The sequence below is a fragment of the Toxorhynchites rutilus genome, chromosome 1, assembly GCF_029784135.1.
Source record: "Toxorhynchites rutilus septentrionalis strain SRP chromosome 1, ASM2978413v1, whole genome shotgun sequence".
In the NCBI taxonomy this organism is placed as follows: Eukaryota; Metazoa; Arthropoda; class Insecta; order Diptera; family Culicidae; genus Toxorhynchites; species Toxorhynchites rutilus.
The window spans coordinates 65,342,149-65,360,413 of NC_073744.1; the positions used below are offsets into that span (position 1 = coordinate 65,342,149).

Here is an 18,265-nt window from a genome sequence, read left to right on the forward strand (position 1 = left end):
GAATGCAAGGGGTGTAAGTGACTTGATTGTTTTCTCTTCATCAACTTTTTATTTAGTTGATAACTCAACTGTAAAAAGTTTCCAATTTAAGTTTGCTATAGAATCCAATAGATGAGGTTCTGAACTATTTTCCACGTTGGTGAATACAGCTGGGAATGTATTTGCAACTAAGTTATGACCCAAAGAGAGAGTCGATGTAGAGAAATCGATCAAATCACTTACCCTTACATTCTAAGCCCCTCAAGTGTGATATTTTGGAAGTGTTTGCTGCACTGATTATGGCACGTTATTTGTCGATATCTGTATATTTTCGTTGTCTATATACGTCTAATCTACTTCTAATTAGATTCGCCTACAATTTTCACCCAATAATAGCGTTCATTTTTTACAACACTATTATCTCCTTGACTATGATCAATTACTGAGCAGGAGTAAAAGCCACGCGTCGCTTGGAAACCAATAAGCTCAGGTTGGAGAAACCCCACTTGAAAGGCTGTCAATCTCAACGGTAAGGAAGCCGAGCAGCTGTGAAAAAAAAAAATCCTCTTCCATCACCACATCGTCTCACAAAAGACGCCATTGTGTGGGCCTCACACTCAATGCAAATATAATTTAATTGAACCTGCGATTTAATTCGTTTAAATTTCATTCATAATTGATACGACGTGTAGTGAATTAACAACAACCGGTAATATGTGTTTCCATCCTTTCTGTTCCGTTGCAGGTTTCCTACGCGGGTGTGTCGCCCTGAACCAACATAATTTGATTGCTTCTGGCAGTCGGCAGAGCACCGGTTCATATCCTACCACAGGGGAACAATAGTGATGACTAGCAAATATGTGTGTGCGTGTGTGTGTCTGCGTGCGTGCTGGCATGTGAACGTGTGTATGAGCGCGTGTGAATGTGGTTAGAGGCGACGTGGGCATTAAACTGGATGGAACCCGCCACGCCGGCAGCGGAACCGTTGCTGCGGGGCGATTAAAATCGTCGCGTTTCGCGGTTCGCTATGAAACCCACATATTGGACGTATCGTTCTTGCATGGTCGTATACTGAGTGTTTTGATGTGTTCACCTGGATTATTTTAAAATGTCCTCTTCCAGCGTTCATAACAAAGGTGCATTAAGTGAGAATATTCGCAAAATGTTTGATTCGATGTGGCACAAGCGCTCCGTTTGGGTTTCCACGGCGGAAGCGATTTACTCGACTGTAACTCTAGTGGCGGCATATGATGTAGCCCATGTGGGCTAGAATAAACCCGAGTGACGTGCGCTGGATTACAACAAAGATGCTTCTTTGTGAGTGAGTGAGCAAACCTGTCGTTGGTTATCTTCTATCGGCTGCACTTAGCTTTCCTCAGGGGGGTGGGAGCCTGGTGGCGGTAGATTTCCAATTGCCTGCGTGTATTTGTGCGGAAGTGAAGTGGAACGGGGTTGAGTGACAATGTCAACAGAAGACCCAACTGAAGTGAATCACGTGGAGGGTAGCGGTGAGGACGGTGACGGCGCTGAAGCAGTCGTCAGTGGCAATCATTGTCACAACACAGCCGACGATGGAGTAGAGGATGAGGATGAGGAGCAGCAGCGTGTCTGGTAAAAATGGAACGGAGCGGGAAAAATAGCATGCGATGTTATTTTCTGAGCCGTCTCATGGTGTTTGATGTGTTTGCATGATAACCCCCACTGGTTATGGATTCTTTTTTTTTTTGGTTTGATAATTCAATCTTGTCGAGCGCACTGCGTGTTGGAAACGAGCAAACGATAATCAATTTCGGGAGATTATCGGTGAATTTACCTGATCGAATTTTGTTTTTCCGTTGCTTATGTTGTCAATGTTTGGCAGAGTCAGCATGCCATCAATTAAATACACCTTTTCTGTGCTTGGATATCAATTTTGGCTGACAAAGCACGCGCCGGTAATTACTGCATGATATCTAGAACCATAATATCTTCTGCTGATTGACGTAGAGTCGTATGTGAGCTGTCGCAATTGAAACAAGGTTTGCTGGGTAGTGCCAATTATGCGCGAAATTGTCTTCTAGACTTCTCTTCTCTTTTGCTTTCTTAGGACAAAGTACCAAAAAGTTCGAAAAACAAGTGAAGATTGTTTGGGCAAGGGTTCTCTATGAAGTACTATGAAGGCCTTTTCAGTCGTATTAAATTTGTACATGGGTGTCATACTGGTCGGAATAATTTTTACTTGAAAGCGCAGTGTTGCATAACCTTTAAGATTATGAAAGGTAAACAACAGTCGCCAGCATGCGGTGCTGGTTTTTGACTGCATGTACCGTAAAACTAATAAGTTTGGCGTCTTCCGCCTTCTATCTACAGAACAACACTTGCTCTTCATATCTACACAGTGCCGCAATACATTGAGTTTTCCATTAAACATTTCCCAAAACATGGGCGAAAACTTTAGCTTATACTGATTACCGTTATCTATTATTCAAGGAAGCACAGTTTTGATTCGTGAACAGGTTTACTTTAACTTCGTTTGGTAAAGCGCAACCTCAAACATTATAATATAAATACAGAGCGGACTCAATTATATACAGTTTCAGATTTCTTTTCGCTGTATATAATCATATCCTGTATATAATCGAGTTAAAACAAATTTTTTTTATTCGTTTTTTTTGCATGTATTTTTTGTTTTTTGAATTTAAAAGAGAAATTTGATTTTTTGATTCATCTCCTTAAAGTCAGAAAACACCTTTCTCACATGAAAAAAAATAAATTTATCCAGATTCTCTCAGAAGGTGATAGACGATCATATTTGACGGAAAAAGTCTACGCATAAAAAATTATATTAAACTAGATTGGGCTTATCAATTAAATTGAATCTTTCTAACCGCTCTACAATTTGTTCTTCGTCACCCACCTTCTATTTTTCTTAATTTGGTTGCGATATCGATATAAACAATTCCTGGTGAAAATTCAAGCAAAATCTTCAAAAATCACGATTTTTACCCCACTGTAGATGTAATTGCCTTAACGTAAAAAGGTTGAATTTCTTCCTGAAATAAGTCATATTTGAAATAATAAAAAAAATTCCAAACTGTATATAATCGAGTCCAAAATTGTATATAATCGAATCACATATAATCGAGTCCGACCTGTACTATAACTTAAACAAACTATAAAATCAGTATAGAGCAGTTCAACGCCAAATCGACCGGCCGCTGACCCGACCTTCTCTGATTTTTTTCTTAAATTTACTACTTATGATGGAAACTTCCTAGAATTAAAATTTTCATTATAATATGACCAATTTAAATTACAACTGATTTTTTAATAGGGCGTATTCATAATCGTTGATCTTTCTTTCAAAAAATCTGATTAACATAATAATGACCGCACGTTTTGGTGCAAACTTGAACGCTTCATTTGTTCGGATTCCACGAATGAGATGAGCCATCGGTAAGCCTTGTTAGATTCTTTGCGAACCAAGGATTTAACCTTCAAGTGTAGAAAACATGGGTTAACTTGTGATCTATCCGTAACAGACGGAACGCGAAACACGAGAAAACTCGTGAGCGGTCCGCAATGTGTTAAAATACGATGATTGACATAATTATTGGAAAATCAATTTGCTATTCAGGAAAAATAACATTTAGAATGTACTGTTAAATCTTACTCAAAAATTGAACTTAATATTTAAAATCTATACAGGTCGGACTCCATTATCCGGAGACTCGAATATCCGAAGTATTTTATTTTTGATTTTCGGAAATTTTGTATAATTTGTATAATAATTCCATATTAAATAGTCAATATGGGTATCAATTGAAAATGTTTGACTAGTAGAACACAGTTATTTATGGAAAATGTAAATCCAAGATGGCGGCCACTGTAAAAGGGCGGATTACACGTTTTTTCAGAATACCATCAATATGGATATCAAATGAAAGGGATTGACTAGTAGAACACAGTTATTTATGAAAACTACAAATCCAAAATGTCCGCCACCACAAAATGGTTCTGAGAAAATGTGTAATCTGCCATTTTGTAGCGGCCGCCATCTTGTATTTACATTTATCATAAATAACTATGTTCTACTAATCACTTTTTTTCTTTTGATACAAACATTGAAGCGGTTCTGAGAAAATATGTTATCCGCCATTTTGTAGTGGTCGCCATGTTTGATTTACATTTTCTTTAAATAATTGTCTTCTATTGGTCAAGCCCATCCATTCGATATTCATATTGATGGGGTTTTGGGAAAACACATATTGATGGGATTTTGAGAAAATATGTACATATTCCGCCGTTTTGTACCGGTCGCCATCTTGGGTTTTCAAGATCATGGAATATGCAGTTTTATAATGACACCAGTGATAATTATGTGTTCCAAATTTCAGATCAAACGGTTAACGGACAGGAAGGGAGTTAAATTTCTATTGATGTGGTACAGCGCTACAGACGAAGTAAAATTGTTACAAAGTCAAATCATTTCAAGTCATTTTTATTTTTTTATTGTCAGCTCACCCTACCAAACCCCCTCAAAACAAAAAAAAAATCGCAAACCTCTCTCCCTCTGATATTCTCGTTCCAAACCATCCCTCATCCTCACTTCCCCCCTTTGTTGCCTCCTGTCCTCATGTCAGGGTCTATCCAGAAGATGCACCTGTAACTGGTCCGTGGGTTGTCTTCCTCCGGCCCAAACCGAATGGTAAAGCCCTGAGAGTCATTCAGATCATGACAGATCTGACAAGATACACCTCCGTAATGGAAATTTGCAAGGTTAGACTGAAAAAACTGCGAGTTGTCGTGTCTAACCACAAGAACGCGAACGAGATTGTTGCTAAGCATTCCAACCACGAATATCGAGTTTTCATTCTCTCCCATAACGTGGAAATTGGGGGCGTCATATATGAAACGGGTATGACCTGCGAAACGAGTATGGGAGTTGGCGAGTTCAAGAGGCTACCTTCGATGGAAGTCAATATCTTGGTATGTCACCAACTTGCAAAAGTCATCCAGGAAGGAGAAAAAAAGAAATTCACGCCGTCCGAATCGTTTCGAGTCACTTTTGCTGCCTCCGCCCTTCCTGAGTACGTTATGGTGGACAAATTGAGGCTTCCGGTGCGACTCTTTGTGCTAAAGCCCATGATTTGTAACAAATGCATGTCAGTTGGTCACTTCAGCTTCTTGTGCCAACAAGTGCAGCGGACAAGCAAAATTAGGTTCCTCCTGGCTTCCGTGGGAATAGTTCACCTTCGAACGACCCAGCACTCGAGGGGACATCAAAAATTTCAATTGTCGCTGTTTTTCTATCCAGTTGAACTTCCCAATCAGGATTTGACGGGAAGTTGTCTGACATTGTGGATGAAATCTTCACTTGTTTTAATGTTTCCGACTCCATCAGAACCATTGTCGTCATCTCAATGTTTCCAGTATTAAAGACAAATTTGCAGCAATTAAAGCAAACATGGCCCCTCCTTGAAATGATTATATCTTTTGATGTCTAATTTAAATAGAGGGGTCGAATATATCACTGTTTTGCAGTGGAATAGCCAGAATCTTATCCCTAAAATGGATACGTTCAATTTTTTTTATTCATAACATTAATTGTCATGTTTTGGTCTGCCCTAAAGCCACTTGCTCGCAAAGTGATCTCTTTTTGCACGATTTATTATTATACGCTTGAACCATGATGACAGATACGGAGGGGGGCTATTGTGGATCAATAAGCGCCACTTATTTTTTGATAAGCAGTTGCTTATCACATAAACATCAGAGGCCTTGTCCTTGTCAGACCTTGTCAGCTTATATTGGCCTCAGAAAGTTACAGTTAGGCGAAAGCAGCTTGCTCACATGTGCTCACGCCTTCTTTAGCCACGGTTGATCTTGGGAGACTTCAACTCTCACAGAACTGCCTGGGGGGGGGGACAGTACGACGACAACCGTTCATTATTGATATATGACCTTTGTAACAGCTTCAATATGATCCTTTTGAGCACTGGTGAAACAACGCGTGTACCGAAACCTCTTACTAGCCCAAGTGCTCTTGACTGTTCGCTTTGCTCGAATTCACTATCATTAGACTGCAAGTAGAATGTAATCCAGGATCCCAACGGTAGTGATCACTTGCCAATCCTAATTTCCATCACCACTGGGTCGAATTCTTCAAAATCTATAAACATGGCATATGACCTCACAACACATTTTTTTTTTTATTCAAATCGTTTATTTTTACAGGCTCAGTTACATAAGTTTAAAGGAGCCGAACTTCTTACTGTATTGTTACTAGTATATATACATTTTTCCTTAATTCTAATGTTAATAATATAGGAAACCGATTACTCGCGGTCGACTCGAGTTTAGAAGGGTGACATATTTTCTTCAGGAAAAGGAGGGGATATGAGGATATGTTGACAATGATCTCACTCACACTCTCAATCACACTCATCACACTCAATTCTTAAACCTATCTTATATCTAATATGTATTTACATTTCATCTTATTCTTAAGAAGGGATCCGATCTCTCACAAAGGAAAAGGAAAAGGAAAAACTAAGGGTATAAGGACAATCACACACGAAGATCGATAGCTTCAAGGAATACATATATTTGGGACATGTAATCAAGGTCTAACCGAGCCAACACGTCTCTCACCGGCAGCATGGGCTGCCTTCCTCGGGCCCGAAGGGTGTCTTCTAAATTCGATCTGGCGACAAGGTACAGCTCGCACGACCAAACAACGTGCTCGATCACGTGATAACCTTGGCCACAAACACAAAGATTGTTGTCGGCAAGATAAATACGAAAGAGTAGCGCATCTAACGAACAGTGATTGGACATGAGTCGGGAGAAGGTGCGAATAAAGTCCCGACTCAAGTCCAGACTTTTGAACCATGGTTTGAGGCTAACCTTAGGGATAATCGAGTAGAGCCACCGGCCCAATTCATCTTCGTTCCATTTGCGTTACCAGTTAACTATGGTATTTTTGCGGACTAAAGAATAAAATTCATTGAAGGCGATTTGACGCTGATAAATATCGCCTTCAATTGCACCTACCTTTGCTAATGAGTCAGTCCTCTCATTACCCGGAATTGAGCAATGTGAAGGGACCCAGACAAAGGTAATAACATAACAGCGTCTGGATAAAGCACTCAAAATTTCTCGTATTCTCTCAAGGAAGTACGGCGAGTGCTTTTCCGGCCTCACTGAACGGATAGCTTCGACAGAGCTAAGACTAAATATCCGTTACAATGTAAGGCTAGGCGCAAATTGAGAAGCGTATAGCGCTCGTAAGCGAACACGAGACTATCAACACGACTCATACGTGACACAAACGTAGCGTGGTGGAGCGCATATTGAGTCTCAGTTTGGTGTAAACAACGTGCCACTCGCATAAAATGTCTGATTCACACAGAGTTGTGTGATATATTTATTTACTAACACAACCTTCCGACCGGTACAACCATACAGTATCAGACTCACGGCGCTATATGATTGTTCGCCAACACAACCACCACAACCGGAATCAGCAGCACGAGAAACTGTGGCTCAGCCACAGCGTCGAGCGAGTCGTGTCTCACGAGCGCTCCACCATCTCGCGACGTCTGGCCAACTTGCACCGTTCCATCTGTTTTCATTAGCCACAAAGACAGGCGCTATATCGCGCTAAGTTACGCGCGCTATACGCGTCTCAATTTGCGCCTAGCCTAATAGTGATCAACAGGTCGTGAGGCGACGCTGTCCAGCACCCAGTATATCGCTGCTATTGGAAGATCACGGTTGGGAATTGGAAGATCATGGTTGGGAATATACGAAGAACCCAGCAAACATTAAATCGTATAACTTTGCACATGATAAGTCACATATAATTTCGTATCAAATCACAATCGCATAAAATATCAATCAAAATATCGATCATATATATCTAAAATCGCATAAAATGCAAAAACACGATTTTCCATGTCATCGATGGATTGAGTGGTAACGTTGTCGTATCAAATCGCATATCAGTCCAAAAAGCATCACATATCGTTATATACGGCTTTATATGCGTACAAAATATGGCATATACGTATATCGCCTCCACTTTTGTGTGTATATGCTAGTTATCTGCATCATATATCATACAAATGTGTCTTGGTTGTATGTATATCGCCTCCAATTATAGCTATTCATACGACTTAATGTTTGCTGGGAAGGATCAACCTGCATGAGGATGAATTCATGATATGGACTCATGAACCCAGATTGAAAAGCTCGATCAGCTGTTCAAAATTTCCGATCACCAAAAACAAGACACATTGACTGGAAAGAATATGCGGACGCAATTGCTCTAACCATCAATTTCAGAGATGGTTTACCTCCACTGGAGGAGTATAACTTCCTTTCGCGTTTGATCTATGACAGCGCAGTTTGCGCTCAAACGAAACCCATCCCAGGTTCCACCATTCGTCGAAGGCCTCTCAATCCATAGGTGGATAGCCAGTATTCCAAGCTTTAAGTAGAAAAATCGAATGCATTCAAAGCTTTTCGGAAACGTGGAATCGTTGAGAATTTTCAAACGTATTTAGCCCTTGAAAATCAATTTAAAAACAAAGGGGAAAAACGTGCTTATTGGGGAAATTTCCTGGGAGGTTTGTCACGAGAAACGTCAATGAAAAAGTAATGGAAAGTGGCTCGAAACATGAGAAACAAATGAAAGCGAGGAATATTCACATTTTAATTTTGCACGGAAGGTTTGTTCCGATTCCGTTCCCGTGCAAACAATTGTTCGAGACATGCCGATCTTGATTTAGAGATTTCGATGGTAGAATTCCTTTCTCCTGTCCTTTCTTGTATCGATTCTGCTCCAGGATCGGATAGAATTAAATTCAACTTGCTGAAAAACCTGAAATGTGGCGAAACATCGCTTGTTGAATTTAGTTTCTGGAACATAATATTTTTCCAGATGATTGGAGACAAGTTCGAGTTTTTTTTTCAAGTTCGAGTTATAGTTATTCAAAAACCCGGAAAGTCCGCGTCCGATTTCAATTCGCACCGCCCAATAGCAAGGCTGACTTGTATTCGGAAAGTGTTAGAAAAATTATCTTGTTTCGCCTTGTTCGATGGATAGAAACAAATGGCCTATTCTCAGATACACAATATGGGTTCCGCAGGGGTAAGGGGACGAATGAAATGTCTTGAGTTGCTTTCTTCAGAAATTCAAATTGCTAACGCCCAAAAAAAGGCAAATGGCTTCAGTATTTTTGGATATAAAGATTCTGCTTCAATAGAGGATTTGGCAGACAAATCATACTCTCGGGGTTTATTTACCACCTCTATTGAATAACATGTTGTGTAACTTGCTTTGCGAGAAACATTTGAATTTCGGGTATTTGTTGCATTTGGGTAAATGTGCTTCGGGTAATTGACACAAAAAAGAATTGGCATATAGGTATCTCGACGTTTTCAATTCTTATCCTTTCTGAATCTATAGTTATTGTGATTTCTTTATGCAGTTTTACAAGCTTCTCAAGTTATTACCGAAACTTTATTGGAGTTTCTATTTGATATGTTTCTCTCTTCCGCCCTAAGAGCGTAAAACTCTTATCGTTGCAACGATAACAAACAAAACTGAAATGTATGGATGTACTGATTGTTGTTGTGGCACTTGCATAAAATTCTATGTTAGCCACTATTGGAACTCGCACGGAAATCTCACAATCGTACTGTCAACACATTGTCCGTTTTGGTGAGTTCCTCGATGTTTGAATGTTGTGTATTCTAAGAAAAAACCCTACATTGAATTATTTTGTTATTTACGCACGCACACCGTTCTTTGCATGAAGCACGCAGTAGATTTTTCAACGGATAACAACCCATGCTATTCCTCCAACTGTTCCATTCTCACCGGGCGCTCCTTTCGCTCTAATCATACAGTCAGGAGGCGACAGTCGGCGACAATAACCCAACCGGCAGCAATAACAACTATTGTGCAATACCGAAGCTTTCCTCGGAATGTGAAAATGGTGAAGCAAGTGAAGTTAATTACAGCTTAGTTAGAAGCAATTCGAGACCGTCAACCGGGGCTAGCTACGGAGGCGCTCCTGGTGGTGGTGGCAGCGACGACATCAGATTGCTGTCCCCCAACAATTCCCGCTCCAGCATGTCCCAATCGCCGGCCCATCTAACACCGGTTCGTCAGAAGGCGGACTCGCTCTGCTCCCAGGAGGAGCTGGATGAAATTAGCGTCTACTTCGACGAGCACTCGGCATCGATCGAGCGTTGGCTGCGGGAGCGAGCCCCGACCGAATTCATCGCCAGGCTGCAGTCAATTAGCACCGATGTGGTCGCCAAGTCACCCCGATTGCCGCATCGGGCTTCCGTTACGTCCGATTTGTTCCAGCAGTGGCTTGTTTCGTCGCCGATAAAGGTGAGTTATTTTTTCTTATTTCTTGAAATTTACCTTCGATTCACTGAACGTTGGTAACGCTGCTATTGAGACAACCCACCATTTATCACATTTTCTCGGCGAGTCTGTACAATGTACACACTCCTATAACACAGTTTGTATAAGCATCCTACCGTGCAGTGGCGCAGAGGGGCGCTAATTATAATTTATAGTTTTCACTGAGGGCAATCTCGTTACGATTAGACTAATTGAGTGTGTGTTTTATCATTTTATCATCACCACCTGTCGTGTCGGATGCCGCACGGTTCAATTTGTTACTGTGAGTGAAAATTGATTCATGGCAAAGACGCCGCTGAAGACAGGGTTGACACACCCTGTCTTCAGGGAACATTGAGTACTAGGATCGGTCCGCTTTCATTTTGCATTATACTTCATTAGATTAGAAAATTATATTTGCCTATGGCATCTACTTTCAAGAAAATTCACTCTGTTGTCGGGTGAATTTGATATCGGCATGAGGAACCGGAATCGAATAACTGTTTATATGTTCAACATGTAAAGTGTGTCACGATCAAAAAATAGCACACATAAACTTAACACATTTCTTTTAATCGTGCATCAATAGAAGCTCAATTTGTAGTTGTGTGCGAGCAGAATCATGCTTCTATTTGAATTTTAACATATACTATTCAACTATCGGAATGAGGTCCAAGCAAGAGGAGCAACGCCTCCAAATTTGCGCCTTGCGCATCTCGACTATACAAACTACTTGCATGTTGAGTACGCGAAATCGTGAAAAGTAGCCAAATCAACTGTCACAAATTTGATAAAAGTTTATTGACAGCTAGGAAGCCAGAAATTGGAGGGAAATCAAAAGCTGCAAGCGACAACAAAAAACAAAAAAAAATCTTCATTTTTTTTCTCAAAAAATAATGCTTTATTCTGAAAAAATGCTTAAAAATTTAATGTTCAAAGTATTGCCCATCGATAGTCACAACTTTTTCCCATCTTTCTGGCAATTCACGGATCCCTTTGCGGAAATAATCGGCCGGTTTGTCGGCTAACCACGAATTGATCGAATTTTTGACTTCATCAAAATTGGAGAACTGCTGGTCAACCAGGCCATGTTGCATCGATTGTAAAAGGTAGTAATCGGACGGAGCAATGTCTGTAGAATACGGCGGGCGGGATAGGACCTCCCATTTCAGCGTTTCCAAGTATGTTTTGACCGGTTTTGCGACATGCGGCCGAGCAAAATAACTTTATCGTGTCTTTGCTCGTATTGTGACCGTTTTCCTTTAGTGCACGGCTCAAACGCACCAATTGTCGTCGATAGAGGTCCCCCGTAATGGTTTCATTCGGTTTTAGCAGCTCATAGTATACCACACCCAGCTGGTCCCACCAAATAGACAGCATAACCTTCTGGCCGTGAATATCCCGTGCGGAAGTCGATGTTGATGCATGGCCGGGGTATCCATACGTTGCCCGACATTTAGGATTGTAGTAAAGGACCCACTTTTCATCGCCAGTAACGACTCGATGCAAAAAAGTCACAGGAGGGTTGTGTCCGAGACACGACTGCATAGTTGACGTAGGATTCCCTTAGGCTATCTGTTGATTGTGGATATGTTTTATGAATTACATCGTTAAACTCTTTGATAATGATTCGTGGCTCTGAAAAGGGCCGTTTTTTTGGTTGTTGGGTATTGTTTGTTCACTCCACCAGTGTTTACCGAGTGATGATGACAGAAAAACGGTAAACAGTCGTTAGATGGTTCGTATCAGAAAAAAGATACCGCCCTCTGTGATCCTAGACGAGATGCCTCCTGTGTTATGTATGGATGAAATAAAGAAAAAAAAACTCACTAATATAATATACGATAAGTACCAATACCGAACACAATTATCATTTTTTTCACAAGTAAAAACATGTTACTTTAATATAGAGAAAACATATTTGAAATGGCAAAAGTAATTTTCTTTTACAATTTTTACTCTCTGAGTGTTTATTCAACCCAATGCGAATTTTAATTGGACTAACAACACCTAATACTATATGTAGAGCATATGGGAAATCACTTTTTCTAATATTTCTTCACTTTTCCAATGTTTCTCGCCGTATAAACTTTCCTTGGGTGAAAATAAACACAACAAAAGACAACTTGCACTAAACGACCTGCTCTCGGAACACACCTTGGTTTTTATTTACAAAAATTGAAATAATTCGTTTCATATATTAAGTCATTTTTAACCCAACTGCTACCATATACAATTTTACACTTACACTTGTGCTAAATTTTTCACAATACACGATCGGTCATTGATATTAAATTTCACGAAACAACCAACATTAAAGTTTAAATGTTATTTGTTATTTAAATGTTATTTACTAGAATTAATCGTATCACTCACCTTACTTGCAATATGAAAATGCCCCCGACTAGTGATCCCCGATAATCGTTCGATTAATCGTTTAATCGAATACTTCCTACGGAAATCGATTAGTAATCGAACGAATACTGCGCAACCAATAATCGAAGCGAACGAATAATTTACGTCGATTAATCGATCCAAACCCTGAGGAAAAAAAACCTACGACCGCTGCAGTTTTATCCTGAAAATCAATCATTATCTTTGACACTTCCTTAACTGGTAAACAAAGCTCAATGCCGTCAATGCGAATTGAGCTTCGTTTACGATTTTAGGGGAGCGTAAATAATAATGATTGATTTTCAGGCGGAACGAACACTGTTTTCATTCCAGATAGCTTTCTAGCAAATGAGAAATGTTAGTCTAACTAATTATTTCTCTCACTGTGACGGTTAATCGATTAATCGATTATTTGGGGCGATTAATCGTATCGAATATCAAACTGCTGAAAAGTATTCGATTAGCTGATGAACGATTATTTTCAATAATCGGGGATTACTACCCCCGACTTGCATATATTTGCAACGCCGATTTCCCCCGGGCACATTGGTTTTGATGTCTCTGTTGGGGAACAAATTTCGGTAGGAACAAAAGCTCCCCTATTTTCATGTATTTGCAATGTCGATTTCCCCCAGGCAGCTTGGTTTTGATGTCTCTGTTAGGGACCCGCCGCATGTGTCGTCAATTTCAACCAATCAGAAGTGACTATTTCTGTTAGAATAGGGGTTAAGATTTTTCAATTGTTCGATAGTTAGTCTCATGACATATTAGGCTGTCAAAAAAGTCCTGCGGAATTTTTTTTTAAATTTTCATTTGTTCATAAAATTAGTTACAATCATCTGTTTTACGTCAAATATGCGCCGTTTTGTTTGATGACTTGTTCCCAACGAGATGCCAACATCATAATACCCCTGTTATAGAAGCTCGCTTCCTTATTGGCTAAAAACTCGGATAGCCAATTTTCACAGGCCTCTTTTGTGGGTAACTTCTGACTATCTAGCTCGTTCGCCATGGACAAAAACAGGTGGTAGTCACTTGGTGCAAGGTCCGGACTATACGGCGGATGCAAGAGAACCTCCCATCCGAGCTCCCGGAGCTTCTGGCGCGTCACCAAAGAAGTGTGTGGCCTGGCGTTGTTCTGATGGAAGACAATGCGGCCTCTGTTTATCAAAGATGGCCTCTTCTTCATGAGTGCTACCTTCAAGCGGTCCAGTTGTTGGCAGTACAGGTCCGAATTGAGCGTTTGGCCATAGGGAAGCAGCTCATAATAGATTATTCCTTGACAATCCCACCAAACACACAGCAGAACCTTCCTGGCCGTTAATGAGGGCTTGGCCACTGTCTGAGCCGTTTCAGCGGCCTCGACCACGACCGTTTGCGCTTAACGTTGTCGTAAGTGACCCACTTTTCATCGCCAGTCACCATCCGCTTCAGAAACGGGTCGATTTTGTAGCGATTCACATGCGTCGATACGGTCAAAGATGTTTTTTTGCGTCAACGTGTGTGGCACCCATATATCGAGCTTCTTTGTGAATCCAAGATTCTTCAAATGGTTAATAACGGTTTGATGACTTATCCCCAGCTCTTGGCCGATGCTACGGCTGCTACTATGCCGGTCTTTCTCGGCTAATTCAGCGATTTTGTCGCAATTTTCGACGACAGGCCTTCCGGAGCGTGGCGCATCTTCGACGACCTCTACACCAGAACGAAAACGTTGAAACCATCGTTGTGCGGTGGAAATGGAAACTGTATCGGGTCCATAAACTGCACAAATTTTATTGGCAGCTTGAGATGCATTTTTGCCTTTGTCATAGTAGTACTGTAAAATATGTCGGATTTTCTCTTTATTTTGCTCCATATTTGCGACACTATAACTCACGAACGACTTAACAAAAAAAAACACTGTCAAGGACTATATTATAGCGCGCAAAAATACCTTTCCAACAAGCTATAGTATGACTTGATACAATGAATACAACTAGAACTACGCGCTTACAACGACACCTCGCGGAAATACCGCAGGACTTTTTTGACAGCCTAATATATTATTTTCTTCAATACAAAAAATTGTTATGGAGTGCCGAAATCGATTGACGCAAAAATTTCACCAATCCATCATGAAATGACTGAGAAATAAGAGTTTGAAATTGGACAATTTTCACGATGTGCTCGATTTTCGTTTTTTCAATTTGTACCCCAATATGTTCCCGAAAGACGTAATCCTACGTCAAAAAAAACCTTTCTTTTATGCCGTGGGAGCAGTTGTTTGCACGTGAAAAATGGCGTTCGACGTCTCGTGGCTTCAATTCATATGGCCCCAATGTCTTTCGGATCATTCCCATTGCTTTTAATCGATCGGATTTGGTTTGCTGAGCTACTCCAAGTGTATCTGCAAGTTTTGTTGCGTTTGTGACGGATGTTGATCGAGTTAAGCCTCCAATTCTTTATCTTCAAACTTTTTTGGCAGTTCGGAACGTTCTTCATCTTCTAAGTCAAAATTACCACTTTTAAAGCGTGCAAACCACGTCTGACACGTTCGATCAGTTGGAGCATGGTCACCATAAACTTCCACCAAAATACGATGACTTTCCGTAGTCTTTTTCTTCATATTGAGGTTATGAAGTAACACTCCCCGCAAAAACACTCTCGTTGGTACGAAATTCGACATAATTGAAGTGACAAAAAACTGTGTTGTTTACGCTTCAACTTTTTGACATATACTGAAAATGACTGACAGTAGCTTTCCAACGAATGTTTGGAAATTTGATTCACTGGAATAACAACCAAGTTACACCATCTGTTGTAAAACCGAAGAAACCTACCGGTACACCTAATACTTTCAAACGGAACCCCCATCCCTCCGTCCGAGATGTCGTAAACAAGCTAGATGTGTCGTCTATAACCGTGCATCGAGATAAAAAAAACGAGCTACACAGTCGACTTATAAGAAGGTAGTGAATTCGGATTGCGACTACAAGACAAGACCACCAGAACAAGATCCCGGAAGTTATACACGACGATGCTGCTGATGATGATGATGGCCCCACCTCCTTCCCCTACAAAAGATTGAGCAAGACGAGTGATCTAAAGTATATTTTTTTCTAACAATTCAAATAAGTTTAACAAAAAAAAAACGAACTGATTTTATTTACAGATATAAGTTCAGAAAAAAATGCAGTGTCAAAAGACAAGCTAATACTTGGTCTCGTTCACCACAGAACCGATACGGTCCCGACAAGGCCCTTGCAGCAAAATGATACATCAGGACACAAGTCCAACCGCCAGCAATGTTTTGGATTGACTATAGATATGCTCATCCAGAGAAATCGAGAAATTCTTCTTTACGAAAAATTTTTAGACCGGACCGAAGTATGAGACAAGATGAAGTAAATAACACGAAAACAGTAACACTTTTTAATGACCCTGAATCTGACTCCCTTTTTTTAATACGTCCCATTCTTACTCCAGAGTCATTTTTTAAGGACTTATTTCGATCATATATGGATGACGTGGAGCAGTAGGTAGAGTACATTTGGTTTGGTAAACAAAATATGGTGTCATTATTATTTACATTCAATATGAAGTCTTCCATATAGAAACAAAACAATGTTAAAAAACTCACGGTTTCATGATTCTATGAGCCAAATTGCTCATGATATCGTGTAACTGATTATTTTTATTAGATGACTATTGTATTGTGACTTACTTCCATCATTTAAGGAGCAAAAAGAATAGCAGTAAACTATTTTTCTCAAATCACATACACCGACACTGTGGGCCTTGAAAATATCATCATATCGTCGCGAAAATAGCGACAATTTGTTTGTTTCTATGAAGGGGAGAGTGTGAAAACAACACACAAAATATCACTTTTTTATCTTTCCGGCATCATTTCACAAATATCCACTGCACACTGTGACATTGGGCCTTATTCCCGAATACAGTACACGTGAGAGCAATGTGAAATGAGTACAACCTTATTCTCGATTACACGCAATTGTAAATATTTGGTAGAATTCATTATGATTACACCGAGTTCATCCATTAATGTTATCCCGGTTTACACCTCACGCTCTCGTTCGTGTAAACAGAGCGATTCCTCGTACTCATCGTAGTAGCCGATCATATTGATTTTTCGACACAACTCGTCCACTGCCCATGTTTGTATAGGAGACGTAAGCGACAAAATGAACAAAATCGACTTTTTCGCCGTTTTGCATTCTACGTAATGAAATTCGTTTGCTCAACATGCGAATAAGCATTTTTTGTTCGAAAACATTTGAGCAATTTTGAAAAGAAAAACGTTTCCGAAAAATCACTGTTTGTCCGCATAATAGACGTCATTCCATACAGCTTTCATACATCGTACGAAAATCAACAACTATAAGTATTATGTGCTATAAGCTCTACACTTGAATCACATTCTTTGTAGAGTCCAAACAAGCCTGTCACGATAGTGTCTGATTACTTAGTGTTTCCTAATAGATGAATATAAGAAACCATTGTTCATATAATTACCATTTTCTGTACACTGCATTGCGATGGATAAAGAGAAGCAATTGTGTTTTTTAATGTTATAAAGAGCGAACACGAAATTATTGCGACACCGAAAATGTCATGCCAATTTTCTTATAATGTTTAGAATCAAACCAAAATTTTAGGGTAGTTTTATACATATATTTACTTCAAATAATAAAAAATAAAAAAAAAGTTAATCGATGGAGCCTTGAGTGTAAAATTGAACGCATTTTCGATTGATGCCCTCCATCAAAGTCATTGAAGTGTCATCCGGTACCAGTTTCTCAGTTTTTTCCATTTTCTTAACATGTCCTTCTCGTCTTTGACTGTTTTCTTGCTCTTCCGAAGTTCCCGCTTCATTATTGCCCAGTACTGCTCCACCGGGCGCAGCTCCGGACAGTTTGGCGGGTTCATGTCCTTTGGAACAAAATGGACAGAATTGGCCTCATACCACTCCAGGACACTTTTAGAATAGTGGTATGATGTCAAATCTGGCCAAAATAGCGGAGCTTCGTCGTGCTGCTGCAAGAACGGCAAAAGGCGCTTCTCAAGGCACTCAGATTTGTAGATCTCGCCATTTACTGTGCCCTTTGTCACGAAAGGCTCACTCCTCAGCCCGCTAGAGCAGATGGCCTGCCAAACGAGATATTTGGAGGCGAACTCGACATTTTCTTCTTCTTAAATTTGACGTCCACATCGAACTTGCTCTTGCCGGTGAAAAACTCCAATCCCGGAATTTGCTTAAAATCGGCTTTTATATACGTTTCGTCGTCCATCAGCCATATTTTGTCAGCATCTTCTCGTAGAGCTTCCGTGCCCGAGTTTTAGCTGTCGATTGTTGCCGCTCATCGCGGTTTGAGAAGTTCTGTACCTTGTATGTATGTAGTCCAGCTCTCTTCTTTTCATTCTGGATGTAGCTCTGCGACATACCGATCTTTTTAGCCAAATCACGGCTTGAGACGTTGGGAT

The 18,265-nt window shown here is 40.2% G+C and overlaps 1 protein-coding gene across 11 annotated transcripts in view; it reads left to right on the top strand.

Moving 5' to 3' along the window:
- The window catches only part of LOC129763534 (cGMP-specific 3',5'-cyclic phosphodiesterase), a 242,650-nt gene that overhangs the window by 87,935 nt on the left and 136,450 nt on the right, over positions 1–18,265 (top strand). For 4 of the 11 annotated variants that reach the window (XM_055762693.1, XM_055762695.1, XM_055762692.1 and 1 more), the window contains exons 2-3: positions 1,102–1,590; positions 9,877–10,369. In XM_055762693.1, the coding sequence (XP_055618668.1) occupies positions 1,442–1,590; positions 9,877–10,369 (642 nt within the window). In that variant the 5' untranslated portion in view covers positions 1,102–1,441. Of the gene's footprint in view, positions 1–724; positions 1,043–1,101; positions 1,591–5,884; positions 9,689–9,876; positions 10,370–18,265 lie in introns of those variants that run through there. The other 7 variants (XM_055762690.1, XM_055762697.1, XM_055762691.1 and 4 more) reach the window with 5 other exon arrangements.